The 20464-nt window shown below is 39.6% G+C and overlaps 1 protein-coding gene across 1 annotated transcript in view; it reads left to right on the forward strand.

Moving 5' to 3' along the window:
- Positions 1-9944, forward strand: part of LOC119126959 (EGF-like repeat and discoidin I-like domain-containing protein 3) — a 47506-nt gene extending 37562 nt beyond the window's left edge. The window contains exons 8-9 of the mRNA XM_037258561.1: positions 5304-5459; positions 9221-9944. Coding sequence (XP_037114456.1) covers positions 5304-5459; positions 9221-9370 — 306 coding nt within the window. The 3' untranslated portion in view covers positions 9371-9944. The remainder of the gene's footprint in view (positions 1-5303; positions 5460-9220) is intronic.
- The last annotated feature ends 10520 nt before the right edge of the window (positions 9945-20464 follow it).

The raw sequence follows: 20464 nt of genomic DNA on the forward strand, positions 1-20464 counted from the left end.
CCCTCCGAAAGACGCTATGACTACAATGCGGCCCGCGAAAAAAATGAGTTTGACCCCCCTGCGCTACACAAACAAAAACTATTTTGTACAAAGAGTCTAAAATTGCACTTTTACAGTCACCATTTTTAGAGATTACAAGCGTATTGTAAAGGCAAAGTAGACTTGCCCCACTATTTCCTGTAAAAAAATGACTTCTGAAGAATCTCCAACAAAACAGGACATCTTCTACGCGGATGAAATGCAATTAACACAAATATGTGACTTCAAATGGAGGGTTTCACCGTACTTATCAAAGACTCCGAATGATCCAAAATCATGTCGACCGCAGGAATATTTCAAGTTTGTGAAGCGTACCTTTCTTTTGATGTGTCCTTGTGTGTGCTGCAGATTGGATTCTAGACAAGGACACACATCGGAACAGACTTCTTATTGCTAATATCGTCACAGTATCCGTCACATGCTCAGCCACGGTGAACATTAAGAAAAGAGTGAAATCTACCGGGTCTCGCTCTCAGGCAATATCTGGGCCATTTTTCATCTTACTGACATACTATGAAAGTCACAGATGTTGTTCTCCTTGCCGTGAAAGCTTTAAATGACCCACAGCATCATGCTTGATTTCCTTCCTGTTGGTGTTGCCATGGCCAATTCCCTTCATCTGTTCCCGCAGCCATTTCGAGTAAACTTGACAAGCTGAACTGGGGCTCCATCTGTATTGTTGCAGTCTACCATTAAGTGGCTCTAACAACATCAGGTGGAGTGCTGAAAGGTGTCCATTGTTGAGAAAAAAATATATATACTATATATATATACGAATTCAATTTTAGTTTGGTATGCTTATCGTATTATTTTGAGTCTCGTCGCAGAAGGGGAAAAAAATGGGACAGTGATTTTATGATTTTCTTATGATTTGTTCAGTCGAATCTCAATGCCATAGTACAATAGGTTTTGTAATACAAAACGATAATAGCTGGCCTGTGCTGTTCATTTCTACCTACAAATGTGAGTCTTGTGGAACCAATGAATGTGGAAATGACTTAATGGAAGTATTTTCATCGTGAGGTCCACGATTAATAAACCAGCATAACCGCTACACAGTGGTTTATATTTTGAAACAGTTTATGAGCACACGATTGAATGCCAAGGCAGCGCAAACAGTTGCGGATGGAACGTGACGGTATACGTAACATGAAACGCTTAACAGATTGGCGTGATGATGAAGCTTGACTAAATGTGGAGCGAGTCACAAATTTAATTGAAGCTCTTTATCGAGCGTATGCTAAATTAAACTTGAGGCAAGATGCGTATCACACGCTTGACTGTAAAGGAGGAGAACCATGTGATTTACATATGGTATAATGATTAAAAAAAACACCCAATCAAATTATTCAACAACAAAATATTTGACCATTTATTCATAATTAAAAACACGATCAAGAAAAACTGCAGACAGACTCACCAGTCAGCGTTTGTCATTATTGCTCATATGCTCCAGAAAGAACATTTTAAATAACTTATTTTATCAATAATTAATGCATATTTAAAATATTCTAGGCACACAGTAGAGATCAAAATATGTCTGCTCGGAATAACAGGTAGACCGAAATTGCGCAATTGCTCCACTGGCATATAAAGAGGGAGTGTGGAAGTGATGGGGTTGGAGAGCAGGAGGGAGCTACTGTCTAATGCATGGTGATGTCCGTGCCATGTAAAACTGTTTGTGTGATTGCCACCATTCGCCACTGTGTTTTCTCCTCATATTTTATCCCCCAGTTTACACTTTTGGCTCTGAGATGTGCTTTGAACAAGCAACCGGCTGACTTCATTGTAATGTCCTGCCAAAACAAGTCAGGCTGATGTGTAACATTCTATACTGACTACTCACACATTTGGCTGATGTCACAGAAATGATATTTCAGACGTTGCCAGGTCGGTCAGCATCACATTTTTCAGCATGTGAGGAAGGCATAGGGAGGGGGGATTCAGCCTGCTGCACACTATTCACTCAGTAGGAACGCTGGTGAGCAGTGTTGCGGGTTGCTATATGGATTGTAATTCAGCCCACTACATCAAGTGCCTTTTAAAACCATTCAAGTGTTTATTTTTATGCACTTAAAATGAAGAAAATGAATTCAATGTAGTTATCCAATGCAAAATCTATTTTCAACGGCGGTACGGCAATTTATGACGTCTTGTCATACTGGGGAAAATTCAAGATAGCATGATGAGGTGCTATGAAGTGGAAAAGAAGCAGGTTTTTTTTCTCATTAGAAACTAGTTTTGACGGAGAGACCAGCCTTGTTTGCCACACTGCGGTTATCTCCACCAGGGGGCGCAAGGAAAACTAGACTACTACTTTTCTTCAATTATATCGTCAGGAGTCGTTTTCTGTCGAAGTAGAGAATTACACATTGAGAGCTAATCATGTTGCACAAACCAAAGAAAAAAAAACTCACAGATGAAAATCTAAGCAGGAATACACATGGACTTGTTAATTGAGTGATAAAGGCATCTTGTCACACCTCGATCATTGTTCTACGATAACTCCATGTGCATGTAAATTAAAAATTATCCCAAAAAGAAGCCACATTATCATTTGTAGAAATGATATTCCAGTGTGGTCCTGATCAGCTGCTTTCTTTCTTTCACCAGAAAGCTATTCATTACGACCTCCTCTGCTTATGGGCATGATCCATTATTATGTCTTTGTCCAGCATGGTCTGAACTAATGAAGGAGCACAGGTTTATTTGTTTGGCGCAGCGCTAAGGCAAACAAAATCCATTTATTATGTTTCTGGCGAATCTGTTTCAGCTCATTTGATTGATTCACGTTTAACAAAATTGACCATAAGGAAATGAAACATTCGTTGATGTTTTGCAGTCTAAGGTTTGTTTGTTTCTCCTTTTAAATATCAGACACAAGGTTTTGTTTTTGGGATAATGCAAACACAGTAGTGATCATTACCTTAGAGCGAATCTATTTTCACTCCAAGAGTATAGAGCTGGCACAAATTCGACTTGGGAATATTCATCGATGGCCGGGTCGGACAGCAATCAAGAAAATTGTCATCGGGAAGGATTCCAACGACCTTGAAATGGATCTCAAATTGCCCACACTCGTCTGTTCTGTTTGACAATAATCTGAAAAATAAAATCCTTCTAGATTATTGGAACTGTATTTACTTAGTGTTTTCTCTCTGACTGAAATTGTTTGCCTCTGATTTGTATCTATTTTGTACCTTTATTTTTATCTTTAAATGTTTAATTTCTTAACTAATGTGCAGCACTTTGGTTTAGCACTTTCATGTACTCTATAAATAAATTTTACCGACTCCATCTCACTCAGGCTATGGTTGTACTGTACGTATGAATGGCATTTTCCGGGCTGCCTGTTTCGATAAATCAAAAAATGTTTATATATATTTTTTTACAAGTTCTTGTCAGTTTGAAGGAGCATTTGTACCGTGTTTGTGGAGTTAATGGTCCATAGCATCATTTCTTTCATGCTTCCGGGAGTTTTATGTGCTCTGAACTTTGCACTGTGACTTAGTGGAGAACATGCATCTTCGGCACGCACGCACGAATTTGCTGCAGGCTAAGAAGTCTAAATGAGGCTTCACCACTTACGGTTAAAGCGGCACAGCTAGAGCGATGTTGTCAGCAATATGTTACGCGTGCATGTGCTGTATTTATAAGATAGCAAAAAGCCTCCGACTGCCCTCGCTGCATTAATCTGTTTATTTTGCAGCAGCAAAGCTACAAAGTTTGCCCGGCGAATCTCATGCTAATGAGCACAAGAGTGTCTGTTTGGCTCAAGTGTACAAATGTTGCTCTTTTGCCTTCTGTCGGTACAATTAGGGTCACTTCTACTTGTGTAACAATGTTGGTGACAAACATTAGCAGAGCATATTTTCTCATTTTCTACTGATGCAAGAAACACGAAATGGATTCATCTCAACAGTGTTTAGTGATTCCTCCAAGCTTGTTTGGGTACAGGAGGAGGGGGGTGAGCAGGGGTCCGACTCTAACAAGCTTATCTCGCTCACAAATTTAGTTTAATCCATCAAAGTGCTGAGCGCTGGTGTTGCAAAAAGGTGCTTTGGATTATCTGACCACTACCGGCGATAACAATTACGCGTTTCGATTCAAGGGCGCCTTTGTTTGGATGCCACACTTGATTGCTTGCTTAGAGTAACATCAAGTCTACCTGTGCAAATGGAAGAGAATTAAAATGAACATGCCCTAGCAATAGCTTCCTCGTTAGCAAAACCTTTAGCTCATTCACTGCTATATTCCAGATTGGTTAATATTTCAGATTATGTCAGTACCGTATTTTCCGGACTATAAGGCGCACCGGACTATAAGGCGCACCTTCAATAAATGGCCCATTTTAAAACTTTGTCCATATATGAGGCGCAAATTTGAGGTTTTTAGGTGCGCCTTATAGTCCGGAAAATACGGTAAATGAAAGTGCAATATGCTAAGAGTGAAGCAGAAGGCGGAGCTTATCCTAATGTTTTATGAAAAGATTATTTTTAACCTACACTGGGTACGGTTTGGATCCGCTGTCAGCGCGCTGTGATCTGCTCTCGTGGATGTAGGCTAGGCCAATTAGTGTGATGTATCTTTCCTCACTTTTGTATATTCAGCAAAAGGATTGCTCACCTTTGTAGCTCTTGTACTCTCTTGAGTTTCTAAATTTGTCAGCTTGGTCTCATGTGAGTTGCATCGTCTGTGTTTCCAGTAAAAAAAAACATTTTAGCGCTGGATTGAATTACACTCAAAATTAGTTCCATTTTGTGATTGAGATCGTGCGACAAAACAAGGCACACAATTTTATGATTTGAAAAATAAAATGGAAGCTTCTTTCATTTAAAAGCACCTTTTTACAATACATTAGTAAAAGTAACATAAGCGACCATTGCTGGAAAACAAACCCCAAATGTCAATAAAAATGTTTTTACTTCTAAATCATAAGCACTATAATATTTCATCTGCTTGTATGGAAAAAAGAACCTATTTGAAATGAAACCCAATCAACATTTTGAAGCTGCATGAGATTTCCAGACTGCTTAGTGAAGCTTGTGAACTTGCCCCTGCTGTTCAATATCTGTGAATAATGAAAGCCATCCCTCGTGACCGTGTTTCTCTTCAATAATTCTCTCATTGCATAACGACAAAAAAAAAAAAAAAACACCCAGACATGCAAAAATAATATTCTTCTAATCTTGTCAGCGTTTTTCCCAACTCTGCTTCACTTTGTCTCTCTTCGACTCATGCAGCTTCTTTTTTTTTTTCTTTAGGTGGACTTGCTGGTGCCTACCAAGATCACAGGCGTAATCACCCAGGGAGCGAAAGACTTTGGCCACGTGCAGTTTGTGGGCTCGTACAAATTGGCGTATAGTAATGACGGAGAGCGGTGGAAAGTGTACCGAGATGACAAGCAAGGAAAGGATAAGGTATGGAACGTTCACCCAACCTTATGCATAATGCACATATCAGGGGGAAAAATATATATAATTTCAAATACATGCTCATGGATGGAGGCCACACTTAAGTTTTGAATTATATATACCATTAAAGATGAAGACATTCCAGAGTGAGCAAAAAAAGCATTAAAAAAAGTAACACGAAGCTGATTAAAATGCCCGACGTCCATTTTGTAGTCTGGCTGAGTCTCTTTTCCACTTCGACATCTTCTCTTCCAAGCTTCAGACTGACCTAGACTCATATTGCCTCTCTGCTTTCGGATCAGATAAGAGATTTGCGTCAACCAAGCTTGACCAGTTCCGTTGAGAAAAGCTTGTTTACGACCCTTCAGTCGAGTACACGTGTCGCCGCCAATCGGCCTCGGCATCGGAGGCGGTGGGGGCTTCGGTCGCCGCTGTGTCGATACGGCGAGAGCTAAAAACCTTTGTCTTGCGCATGCTGTTTACTTTTCTGGCTCTCCGTGTTACTGACAGATAAGCGCTGCCTCTTGTGATTATTTGTGACTGAGTGACACCATGACGGTGGAAAATGGGGAAATCCTTAACGCATTGAGCAAGTTGAAATTAGAAGTTTTGCAAAGGTGTGGAAGATGTTGGTAAATTTATGATGGGGATCAAATAAATAGAAAGTAGACAATCATGCAAAGTACAATGCCATCCTTTATCCTTAAAACTCTTGGGTTAAAAATTGGACCGTTATTCCAATTTTTAATGCAAATTGGTTTGCTTTTACTTTGAGACTTATCTATGATGAAGGCATGTAGTTATAAATAGATGTATGTGTGATACTGAATTAAAATCTACAATGGAGGTAATGCAGAACTATTTCTTTAACCAAAAGAGTGTTTTTTTTCTGCTTAATTATTAAACAAAAAGTAGTTACTGCTATGAATGTGAGTTTAATTCCGTTTTTTCATCCAAAATTCGCTTAATGTTTGTTGAGGGGGGAAAAAAAAAAGACCACATGGCCTCATCTATTCCTTTTCTAGCAACAAGTCTACTTTTGACCTTCACTATGATGTGCGCAACAATATTCTTATCTCACTTGAATTTTAAAAGCAATCTCATATTTCAACGTATAACCCACCTCCCTCTTGTTATTTGGGCGATATACTTCAGAGCAAAACAAGGACAGCCAGTCTGCCAGCGTGTGCGTTGTGTATTAGAGAAGAGGGCTTGTTTGGAGGGCTGCGGAGAATGTCAATCAGTTTGTCCCGACAATGAGCGGGGGGACCTTTCACAAGTATGATTCTTCAAGGTGTCCCCCCCCCACTCCCCCACCCCACCCTCAGACGGTTCAAGTTGCTATTAATGCCAGAGGACACATTTGACTGTTGGACTCCAGTGGCTCCTCCTGCCATACCACGATAGTGGACTTGACAGCATGTGTGTGTGTGTGTGTGTGTTTGGTTTGGGCACGGTGTTAGATGCCTCTAAGTATTCTTCTCAGCCGCTGCCTTCAGCTCTTGTGTGGCGGCAGCTAAAGGCAGTTAGATGGAGATTCAGAGAGGAGCCTCTGTCAGAATACAGATATCGGCAGTCAGCAGCTCATATTGGGATCTTCTTACAGAGGACACCTTGTTTGCCTTTCCTTCACAAGAGACGTGTCACATGGTGACATTTCCATAATGATTCACTGTATGGTCACATATCTTAATCAATGGGTTGATCAATCGGGCTTTCATTCGGAATTCTAATTCTGGACAGAGACATTTCTGAGAATTTTCTGCTTTCAACAGTTTGTGGAAGGCCCTATTTTGTTCCAGCACAGCCCAAAAGACAGGTTGACTATATTCTCGCATGACCAAAGCTGAACCGTGATTGGCTGTTACCTGAGCAACTGTGATGTCATTGAGATGGATAAAAATGGGTGGATTTTACTGCTTCATTCATATTCCACAAGCTCAACATTAATCAGATTGCAATGTTTAGACTACCCGGGCTGCACAAAACATTCGAACATTGTCTTTCCCAAGGCACACAAGGCCTCCCGTGGCAATGTGAAGATAGCATTGATACCAGAAAACATAATCAATAGTTAAGTTAATAGCTAGGTTTGCAGTTCCAGGGTCAGTTTGGAGTAAGAAGTTGCACAATTGTGTCTCTTTTAGAATCTTCCATCCAGTCCTGATTACTGGAGTTTGCAGATCCCCAGAGACGAGATTGCAAATTGGTTTGCAATTAAGGATTAAATTCAGTCTTGCCTCAGGCTGATTAAAGATATTTAGTGGGCTGATATGCAGCTTCATTAGGAACATTTCATACTGCACATTAAGCTGCAAATTTTGCCCTTATAATGAGAAAGTATAAGTCACGACCTACAGTCATCCCTTCTGAGCTACAAAATATGAATCGGTCCAAGTTTGGATTGACAAACTCGTCCGTTGTCGTTACGGCATTAAAGCGGAGTTTCTGATGAAATCATAAAGTTGTAAAATATTACTTATGGGATTTTTGCCAACCTCGTCTCAGGACACAGATAAGAAAATGAGAAAATGAAATTTAATGGTAAACACTCCAAATTTGGCAGCAGGAAACAAATTCAAACAAGATGAAGTATTATATGAAGGCACAAAGGGGAGGAAGTTACTTTGCATATTTGCTTGCCAAGAAATGTTGGAATCCTTCTGGGGGCTTTCATTCGTACATTTACAGTAAGTCATTGCTTCATTTACAATAAACACAGAGAGTTTAATTAACTGATACATTTTATCAACACCCATAATCTGCAGATAATGTATGGGGAATTAATTTGAGATCATTATAAAATTATAATATTGCCTCATGTTTTAAAAGGGCCATATTTGACAGAATCCAAATTAATCTTAGAAAATACTAAAAAGTTATTTTAGGTCAAAAGTCATTTTAAAAATGAACACATATTCTCCAAGCCTGTGGGTTGTCTATGATCATCCGTTTAAACGATACCCCCATAATATCAGTGTTCAGAATTTAAAACAAGAAAAGAAATATGAAAATGAGCCTAAAAATGTCCCATCGTTCATCATTTGTTTGGATTTGGCCCACTGCTCTTTTCCATTTTGCACAACAGTGAATCCCATTGCGTTCCAATTAAACGGGCATAATCATGGCTTTTTAATTGGAATGATCACATCCTTCAATGAAGCTACCCCATAGATTCATTTCCTCTTAATAAATTTCAGTCTACTGTCAATTAAGCACTTACCAATGCAATGCTGCATCCTGCCGGTTTGTAAATATTAGTTGGGCCCCGCACTGTTGTTTAAATGTTTATTGCTAGCAAAGTGATTCATAAATTAATTATCAGACTTAATTTAGCTTCCATTAGTTGCCTGGGTGATTCAGTGGCTGCAATACCAGGTACATGTGAGCGAGGGACAATTGCTATCAGCATGCAGCACAAAGTGTTATGTTGATTATATTTTGCAGTGCCAAGCCAACATTGGAGGAACTTTTGAAATATTTTTGAGCTTGTTTCATTTCTGTGAATAGTTAAATAAATAAAAAAAACACAGAAGATGAGTGTTACAATTGTCGAGGCATAACAACATGCTGATTTAAAATTCACTAGGGCAAATGTTAGGGCCGAAAGTTTACGAATTAAAATGAAGTGTTGTGCTCTATTTCTTCTTTTAAATGTCACTTTTTACATTTTACACCACTCGCACAAATAGTTTTGCAAAAATAACCATTAGTGTGCAACTCCTCTTTTGTTTTACTTGCTCATGTTCTTGTTTCCGTGTTTGCAGGTCTTTCAGGGCAACTTTGACAACGACACGCACAGAAAGAACGTGATCGATCCACCCATCTACGCTCGGTTCATCCGTATCCTTCCGTGGTCGTGGTACGGAAGGATCACTTTGCGTGCGGAGGTACTCGGCTGCACCGTGGAAGAGTGACGTCCACGGGTTCAACATTTCTCCCGTCTTAACGGTATACCGGCGTATGCCAACTAGTAGTGGAAAAATAAACTGTGCAACTTGTAAAAACAAAAACAAAAAAGAAAAGAAGAATTTAATTTACAGTAGATTTTTTTTTTTTAAGAATTTGTGAAGGGTCACCATTTTTGAACTATTATTTGTACAATAATTTAATGCTCCGTTCTTTTTTTATGTCAATTTAATTTTCCTTACAGCGTAATTCTTGCCTTTTTATTGTTCCTGAGAACTGTAAGATACATGTTTGGGTCCGGGTTTTGGGAGGGGGAGGGGGGGGGTCTCACTGTGGATTTGCCATACAAACTATTGTACAGAGTCACTTTTTAAACAACTATGTGTCAGCCATGTTGCATTGGCACCCAAACACACACACACACACACACACAAACACACATCATATTGTCAAATATATTCTTTCTTTAAATTTGTCAGGCCAAGCTTTCACCTAAATGCGCACTCGCATTACTGCATCAAAGAAAACACTATTTAATGCTCTTGTATTATATGTAAAAGACTAGGAAATTGCATGGTGCGTGAATAGAAGGACTGCTTAATATGACAAATCAGTCAAAAACTCCAGCCGGGAACGTAATGACTTCAATTAAGGGAATTTTCTTTTTCCATACATTTACAAATTGTTCTGAAACAAAAAAAAAAAAAACTTTGTGAAGTCGATAAATATTCCTGACGATTCATCCGTTTGTATCGCAGCATTGACACGAATGTCGACAAGGTTCTTATGTATTCATCTGTTCATTCTTTCAAAGATTTGTGTGCGTTTTGTATTTATTCAAATGATTTTTCTTTTGTTGTTTTTATAAATCTGTCTTCAGTGTGTCGTGTCGATATGTAAGCTGAATTTATTAAAAAGCTCAGGATACACAGTATGCCACTCATAAAAGCCACATACATGATCTGTGCATTATTATTTAACCACAATGGTTAGTGAGTAAGCGTTAAGTCCATTAGTGAACCATTGACTTTGATGATCTCTTTTTTTGTAAAGGCGAGCTGCTCGATGATTTATACAGCAACACAAGCAATGATCTGACACACTTGCAATAACCATGGTAACAGTTCACAATACACTCTTCAAACTCAATAAGGATTATGTCTTAATCCGAATGAGATACTTCCTTTCAAACGGCAATGCAATTACGATCTCAAAGTGAAGTATTTTGTGGTTCTCGTTAGATTTGTCACAATATTTCCAATGTGCACTACGATGACAAAATATCAATGGGAAACTAGCAGTGCATTAGTAGGTAGGTAGTGTGTTGTGGAATTGAGAAGCGATTAAAATATCTTCATAACAATCACGTTCAGAATGCAAAATGGTGTTAATGGCGTCAGCCTAATTGGATGTTCTTTATAACGGCCTCCAATTAATATTTGTTCAAAACGTTTCGAGGAAGTGAAAGAGCTCTCTTGTGTCATAAGACTGATGAACGTTAAGGAATTGATTTGCTTATTTTATCTTGTCCAAACGCATCATAGCCAATCTTAGATTGCACTAGAGCCTGAAATGGAAAATGAATATGTATTAAGAGAAAGTAAATGATTTAATTGAATGTTCCAACCAGTTGTTTCATTCACTTAGCATTCAAATTTTGCGATGCGAAAATAAAGGAAGTCCAAACAAGAACAAGCACAGCAAATAATAATAAAAATAATAGTAATAATATCTACTCAGACATCTTTAGCTGTATGAACTGTTATTGTGTATAAATACAATATTTACACATAAATAGCATTCTTCATGGACCGGTCAAATAATGACTATTTTTATTTGAAGAAAATTTGTTTCCTGCCAAATCTTTTCATCCAGCATCTGGTCCTTGTCGCCCGTGAGCAGATTTGCATGAGGAGTTTGAAGTGTATAGTACAACGATGTTCACGGCTACATTGAGTTGTTTCACACAGGTTTTACTTTGCACTCACTAATGATTGTCTTGTGTGGTGTACAAGTAAGTGGGAGAAAATGAAGAGAAACTCATCTTGTCTTTGTATGTCTATGTCATTTGATCTGCTCAACCTGGGTGTCCTTCTAGAAAATGTAATTAAGGATAATGCTGGTTAGGTTCAAGCCAGTTGAGGGACACCAGATGTTGTGTACAGTAAAAAAAAAAAAAAAAAAATGTTGCTTCAACTCCAAAAATCAGTTCAGTTTGACAAATAAAACCATATCTGTGAAGGTTTTGTGGTTGCGTTTTCTTCCAATCACCATCTAAACTTTTTAATTGTCCAAATATTTCTGGAGCACAAGTCCTGCAAAGAAGCAAAAAAGGTCTTCCAACATATAAATCCAGATGGTGAGGCTCATCTTGGTAAGGTCACAACACTCCCATCAAGCTCACTACACTCAAACTATTTACTAGTGGGAAAATAAAATAAAAACACAGCTGCATGCATATGTTCCCCAAAAATTTTTTTAGAGGAAATTTCACCTCAACTTGGCAAGGCTGCAGGCAAGCGGCTGCAGCTCTGGGGAAGTCACTGCAGGTCTGATGATCTAAGCTTACTGGCTCCAGGCAGCAGCTTCATGTTTACTCTCTATACTCTCACAGAATGTCAAGCTGCTTATTTAAATCGCATATCCCAGCCCTCCGGATAAATTATTTAGTCTAGTGTAAATTTTTGCACAACTGAAATGGAAGTAGTTACTTCAGCAAATAAATAAATAAATCGATAAATGAATAAATAAATAAATAAATGCATAAATAAGATAATGAATGAACGAACGATTGAACAAATGAATAAATACTGCCCCCCTTTCAGCAATTATTTCGAGGAATACCTTTTGCCCGAGTCATATAAGTACCGTAATTTTCGGACTATAAGTCGCACCGGAGTATAAGTCGCACCAGCCATAAAATGCCCAAAAAAGTGAAAAAAAACATATATATGTATATAAGTTGCTCCTGAGTATAAGTCGCCCCCCCACCCAAACTATGGAAAAAAACGCGACTTATAGTCCGAAAATTACGGTAAGTGTTCTTATTAGAGGACTATTTGTGGCTACTCTATTACCCACCTCTGGTTTCTTCATCTGCCCAAATGGACCAGAGTGGGTAAAATAATGAATCAGAATTTAAATCAAATGAACTTAGGAGTGATAGTGTGAAGGGCCCTTAATCAAATTTTAATTAGGTTTCCCCCTAGGTGTGATCCGTCTCTGTATGGTTTCAAGAATTACATGCATAGTACGTTGTCTAAAATTAGCACATCCTTTCAACGTGTTATTTGCTTGCAAGCTCCCACTTGAAGTGCATTTTGCTATTTTCTGCAAACAAGCCTGTAAATATTCTCATTCATTCTGGTCATTTCATTCTCAGGGCATTGAATCGATCGCACGGTAGGAAGACAGCGGTCTTATTCGGCGCAAGAGCCTCGGGCGCTGCACGGGTAACAACGAGAGAAGAGCATCGTAAAGACTGATGAGGGAGCAGGCGGATATACGGAATCGACTCGGCAAAGCCAGATGTGCTTCTGAAATGCTTAATGTTTGGACATCACAAGAGTACAGGACCAAAACAAAACTGAGCTGTGTACTTTCAAACCTTTTGTAGAGTTTCAGTTTTATAGACCATATTTAGTTTGAAATATGCTCCAAGATAAGAGTATGATTTCTAATTTGGGTCCAACCACGCACAGTACATGCGGCTGTGGATGCTTCTGAGCTTTTATGGATCCTCCTATCTAGGTCGCTGTTTCACTGCGGAGCAACAATTGGCAGATTCCCACTTCACGCAGACGGCAGATGTGCCACATAAAAAGACCGCGAGGTTAGCGGAAGGGAATAAACACTATTTAAAAATGTGCAACAATGTGACAGGCTGCTTCCAAAAAATAAAAATAAAATGAATCAAGCCCTTCTCTCTGCTCTCAAATGCTGTGGAGATGTCCCACGCAACTGTCAACAGGCAAATACATTATCCATCAGTCCTTATGTAATCTTACGTAGGTCTCAGTCTTTGCAAATGTTTTCAGCCATTTTCTTCAAAAACGGAACCAAATCCACAACTACATTTAGAACCAAATCTCTGAATTCACTATACAGGATATTTTCACATATTTGAGTTTGTGTGGGAGTGTAATCAGACATCTTCCAAATACTCCTTAATGCTTCTTAAAGCTTGTCTGGAACAATTCAGAGAACATCCACTAATGCTCTTTAAAAAAAATCTGTGATGACAACATCCATCTTACGGCTGAAATGTAGAACATCACAATAGCAGCTGGCATTTGAGCTATATTTAGTCTCATTTATTATATGGACTAAATTTGTCTTTGTGGCGCTTTGTCACAATCAGTATTGAGGGCGAGCAAGTTTTGTGTGATATCTCGGTTTATCCTGTTTGTGTCGTTTTTGGGGAGAGTTTTTTTTTTTTTGGCAGAACTGGGCCAATCTTGTGCCTTGTGCTCACCTAATGAAAACAATTCAAATGTTATTTTGGGTTGACTTGTCAGACATATGGTGCATTCAAATGGGACAAAAATTACCATGAAAGCCACAAGAGACTGTTCTTCATTCATTATTCGGGTGATCTTGACTATTCTTCCGCAGAATGCCAATGCGGTGAGAAAACACAACACACGTTAAGAAAACGCTTGTTGGGGAAAGGAACGAGGCAAGGGCATCTTGGGCACAATCAGAAGGTTTTGTGCATTATTTCAAATAACCTTCACTGCACAGCACGTCCATACTCTGCAAGGTAATTTAGACTCCATCTTTTCCCCGATGTCTCCGAGATAAGTCGGAACTTCTGCGGGGATCTCTGCCAATCAACTGGTAATAAATACCTCCAAGGGCTGAGCAAGCGATGTGGCCTTGGTTATCTCAACTTAACTGTATTTCCGTGAAATATTTACATGATTGCATAAACATGCAACATTTTCCAAAATTGAGAAGAACTTCAAATGTCCAGCTGTGTATTTTTTGTCATCATGGGTGAACGGGTACCCGTCTATGTAAGAGGTGCTATACGGTACATTCTGAATTGGTCATCACTCAAAAGCACGGCATTTGGGGGGGGGGGGGGGGGTCCAAGCATATTTCAGGGGGGCAGTGCCCCCTGCAGCCCCCCCCCCTAGCTCCGCCAGAGCTCCCTACAAAAAAGTTTGATGAATATTTATCACTCTTGTCAGCAAACAAGTTCTTGCTTTGCAGTTTTTTGGGTGTGTGTTTTTAAATCGCATTTTTAGGACAAATGAACATATTTCATATAGCTTAGTTACCATAATATATGCAGCCATAGTCAAACAAACACTGGAGAAAACAGCCTAGCATATTTTTCTGTCGCTGAGGTTCAGCCTTGTCCAATCAAAACTAATGACCAAGTGGCAAAGTGAAGTTGAACACATACAAATGAAGCCAGAATTCGGAAAGTTAAAGTCGGTAAATGATAAGGAAGGACATATCGGGCAGGTTGGAAAAAGAAATTGTTTTGATACCGCCAACCTCAGCGTGTTCCACTGACATTCAACACTAATGAGGACTTTCCACGCAGTATTCAGCCCTACTTAAAATCTCCAAGATATGCCATACGACTGATAAGTCTCGAGATGAATGTTCGCTCGGATTGGGGAATCACTCCTGCAGAGTGAATCAGATCATCGGAAGGGGCCTCCACTACAGTGCAGCCTAATAATATTCGGAAATCCACTCTAAATCCCGAAACGATGGCATCTGTCCCCCGCAGCTGTCCTCGCTGGCTCTCATCTGCTGAGGTCAGGCCACCTACTATAACCATTTTTTGTTGGCTTGAGGCTGGAACATCTACAGGAATGATGATGCCAGTAGTTGGACAGGCGAGGTGTCGCGGCTTTCTATCTTCCTGTTTGTAACACTGCACTTTTTTTTTTTTTTTTTGCTTAGCACCGGGCTCTAATGAACATAAAGGTCAAACATCATCAGAAACTGCACGTTTGATGAGAAGCATGCCAACAACCATCACATTGTGGCGGGATACCGACTTGACTACTTTCCAGGCGGCAAGGATGCAGTTCCCGCACTCAACGAAAATAATTTGTTGAGCGAACGTAATGAAATTATGAAAAAATCTATCTAAAATACTTTCATTTAGCGATATTATATATTTTTCTGTTGACATCTCAGTATGGAATATAATCAAGATAATTGTTTTGTTACATGTTGTCATGTTTCATGCTAATTCCACTTGATTTGATGACATTCATCGTACAAACATAAAATGATTAATTCCCTAATTATCACACAAAAGACGTGAGTGAATGAAACTGCCATTCAATATCCTTTTTTTCGAGTGCACTCAGTGGTTTTCTGTCAATTCTTTAACAGGCAACCTAGTCGACATTTAGTAGCCAAGGTGACGGGACAAGCACTTTGAGAATGATTAGAAATAGAATTGATTAAAAACCTGGATTGATTCAATTACAACCATGATGGAAAATGCCAAGTGTTCACCTCGAACAAGGTCACATACGTGGGATTATCTCCCATCTCACAAAACTGCTCCATGATGTGTCATAATTTGACAGATGGAGAGAGCCTTTTGTGCGCAAGTGTCAATCCACTCACAATAAGACTCGCGGCTTACGTTATTCCACGTTTTCATGATGATTGAGCGATTCTCGAGCAATCATTTCATTTTTTATGTACACCCATACGGATCTCTTGCTTTATTTCTTCGTTGTGTTTTTTTTTTTTTACAACAAATAAAAATAAAACGCTCCCCGCGATGTTTGACAAAATTCAATTATTGTCTTTTGCTTGGGTGACATGTTTACAAAGACAGTTATTTGTATTTCACTCAATACAAGAAGCTGCGGGCTTTGAGTGGATACAAACAGTATGAAGCCACATGGCTCACTGTTTTATGTTTGATGCTGGAGGGCTCAAACAGAGAACCTTTTTGCTGCCCCGCTGTTGCATGCAATACATCTAATCATTTATTCCCTCGTCCAAAGTTTCAGCTAGATTTTATGCATTCATTCTCCAACTTGATTAATATTTGCGGCAAATGATGGTAATTAATCGGACAAAATTAGCTGCACATATCAAAATCCCCCATTTAGGTTCTGACGGACACGCGTGGACTATGCGTTTTCCGTCGTTCACACACACAAACATATTTGTGATGTGAAAGGAACTATTATGAAGCATGAAAACTGGTTGTCATGGAACTTAATCTCATTTTTAATGAGATATTTGTATGAGGCGAACAGCTCCGCAAACCAATCTCGGTGTTACCAAGATGAATTGCTGCCGTTAGCTAATTGACAAAACGCCATGTGCTCACAAGGCAGCATGTGAGCGCTGTCCTGAAATTTGTCGGCTCTGGTTTCCTTCACACGCGTGCAATGAGAACCTTTCTTGAAGATGACTTATTTGAATTGAAAAGGATATGAAACAAAACAGAAAACATGCACTTTTTTTGTGTGTGCTGTCTTTCCATTTTGCTCACATTTATTCCTCCATACATTTACCGTAATTTTCGGACTATGTCGCACCAGCCATAAAATGCCCAAAAAAGTGAAAAAAACCCATATATATGTATATAAGTCGCTCCTGAGTATAAGTCGCCCCCCCCACCCAAACTATGAAAAAAAACCGCGACTTATAGTCCGAAAATTACGGTATTTACATTTTGTTTTGGGCCTGGGATGCTCTGTTGCCATTCAAATGACAGTGAGATTGTGTAGAACCATCAGAATTGACTAAAAAGCTGGAGGCAACTTTGACATCCCAGTTGGCTGGAAGGGAAAAAAAAATAGCGTGCATCCTTGAGAGCAATCTGCCAGAAGCATACAAACATCTGCACGGGTAACTGAAATTCAATGAAACGACGAATAAAAATCGATTGTAAAACTTGGAAATGGTGCATTGTGGGATTCGGGGAGTGTGGAACAAAGTGTACGGCATGTATATGCAAATTGTATCCATTGAGTTTCCCACGCAAATGCGATAAAACATCCATTCTCAATATGCCGTTTTACAAATTTAACAGGAGGCACCGAATCAGCGTGGGCGGCCAAAAGGAGAACGCACATCAGTCATAGAGCACAAAACCAAGCGAAGAGCGTTAACAAGCCAAAAGCGCTCCGCCGCATTATCATGCCAAGCCACGTCGTCTTTTGAAGCAGTAATGAGGAGAAATGGCCGAGTTATGCGGAGAAGACGAGTGGCGGGGGGGGGGTGAAGGCCACCAATTCACCTCAACTGACGCCAGAGATAAGAGACGGACGGATAAAGATTAAGAACTCGCAAGAAAGACTAATCGAGAGGCACACTTCCCGATGTCAGAACCTTTTGAAGCTTGCGGAGTACATCGCCTATATTTCTGCGTACGCCCGAGCTAATATTCTCCATTTTTTATTACTCTTAGAAGCCGTCTCTTAACACCCTAGCCACCAACTTCCGAGGATTCTCCGCTGAAATATTTTAGATCCCCTTAGTCAAATGTCATTTTTTGATTGAAATGTTTTTCAAAACTCTTTAAAACAAAACCAAAAAACGATGGCGCTACTCCTACCGCCGGGAGTAATCAGCCCAAACGACATTTGGCTGATCTAATATCTCGGTTTTACAGCAAATTAAAACATAGCACCATTATTCCAGTAAAACCAACCGTGAAGAGTGAACGAGATGCCACTTCCTGCAGTGACCTAATCTGAAGCATTAATCTTTCACAGTTAATAAAAAATATCATCAACAACTTTGAAGATGATGAATGCGCTTGACTCGAGGCGTCTCTCCCACACACAATGGAGGACAGATGTGACCCTGCCAGCGAGGAGTTCTCGGAGGGGGGATCTTCGTCAACTGCTTGCGAATACATTATATAAGCCCGTTCTTTAAAACGTCAACACTTGCTGTCTGAGGTTTTTTTTAATTGCAGAGGCGCCATTATAGTGCAGCAAAGGCTGAGGGGGTTGCAGCTTATGGTGGGTGGTAAGTTTCCACTGTGGACTTACAGTAGCGCCTTGTGGTATGGGTTTAATTTATTTCGCTGTAATGAACTGGCTTACGTTATTATTATTGTTGGACGGGCGATAGCGAGAACGTCGTGTTGTGCCGTGCTGAGTGTTTGACATTTCCGAATGTCTTTAAATGCATCACTACCCGTTGGGCTCGCTTGCCGAGAGTTGTGTTTTTGTAATCAAATATTTTTACGCTTTCAATTACGGAACAAACTATTATCCTTGATTTCAAAAGTAGTAATCCAACAATCTGTAAGAATATGATATGATTATTTATTTTTTAACTGAATAAATAGAATAAAGCGTGCCAGTTGGCATTTTTAAACTTTTATCCCACAACTACTTTTTTCATGTACAATTCAGTTGTATCTAGGGGAAAATAATAAGGAATAAAAGCTTTGTTATTTTTGATGAACACTTTGGCCTTTTACATTACTGTATTATAATGTTGGTCATTATGGCACTTGGAGAGCTAAGTGTATTTTTAAAGTGGCACTTGTAAAAAGTTTGAAAGTTGCTGCGCTATTGAGGTCAGAGCAGGCCACTGACTTACCCATTAAAATATTCCTTTTCATTAGCCCTCCAAAGTTCCTCTCTTGCTTTCATAATATAAAAAAAGCTTCAGGTCGTTTCCTATCTGCACAAAAAGTTCCATCCTATCGGTTATCTTTTTTTTTTTTACATTCCTATACAGCTCACAATTCATTTTGCTACTTTTATCAAGCGTCACATCATCAATAAACACAAGCAAGCCTGTTCCATTGGTAGTTGTGCCTTGTGTTTGACACATCGTGGTCTTTTCAGAGAAAAATAAATAATGGCCATTTTCTACAGAGTATTCCTGCCTTCTGTTGACACTGATAATTTTTTTTGTCTTTGCAAAGGAAATTACGCCTTTATCTTACTGCGAAACACTGCAAAGACAACTCAAGACTTCCCGAAAGAAAATGGAATATTCTTCATTTTCCAAGCGTGCAAAAGGTGGGGAGGTTAGGGGTCATCCCCGCCCATTCATCTTTGGGCAGGCATGTAAACGATCAGGTTCTGACTGTCATCCGCAAGCCCCGCCCACTCAGTTCTCACGTGTCTGGGCGCCGCACGCTTGGGGTTCACTCCTCTCTTTTCATGTCCATGTCAGTGTAATATTTTCAAAGTCAAGCAAGCCTCTCTTTTCTCGCGTGTAAATGTCTTAATGTTACATTCAGTGGTCCCTTCCCGTCTTCTACATAATGCATGGCTGTCACCGGCGCTCTGTCTGAGCAGCCAACTCCGCGCCAGAGAGTCTTCTGACCTTCAGACGACTTCTCATCCAAACTGGATAGTCAAACAATCTAAGACCTCACATTTTGACACAATAGCGTGACGACTCGTCTAAATTCTAAATAAGGAATTCATGTTAGCTTTCAGCCTGTGCTAACGCTTTGACAATCTCTGAACTAACAGAACGTAAACACATTTTGTTATCGTCCTTTTGTGTTGATATGGAAACAAACATCGACTATCCAACTGTTTCAACCACACCAAGAAAAAACATAATATGCTTTAATGCCTTTGCAATTGCTGCTTTATTAGGCACACACTGATTTAAATGATAGGTTCCAAGCCAGCTTCTGAGCTGGCTGAACGGTCTGAATGGCCTTTCCAGTGGGTGCCGTGGAGCCAAACACATGCGTTATTATACCCAGCTCGAGCGGGGATGCTCAATGGCACACATGGATAATTGGTAAAATCTCACAGCCTCCAGGCATGAATTGTGTTTGTCAACAAATGAGCCTCTGAAGAAAGAATCTTATTGCAACGCTCAGCATCTGGCCCAGTGAAATTTTCAATCCACTTATTTCACATGCATATGATACTTTGGAGTGATGCTGTGTTTATTTTACCTATGTTTATTTTCTTTTTTAACAGACTTGATGCTCAGTCTTCACACATGACTGAAACACCAACGCACAAACTTTCATGAACATAAAGACAGTACAATAGGTTTTTGCTTCACAAATTCAATTACCGTAATTTCTGGACTATAAGCCACACCCGAATGTAAGCCGTACCAGCTAAATTTCGGGGGGAATCCTGTTTCGTTCATATATAAAC

This window comes from Syngnathus acus, chromosome 9 (genome assembly GCF_901709675.1).
Source record: "Syngnathus acus chromosome 9, fSynAcu1.2, whole genome shotgun sequence".
Taxonomy (NCBI): domain Eukaryota; kingdom Metazoa; phylum Chordata; class Actinopteri; order Syngnathiformes; family Syngnathidae; genus Syngnathus; species Syngnathus acus.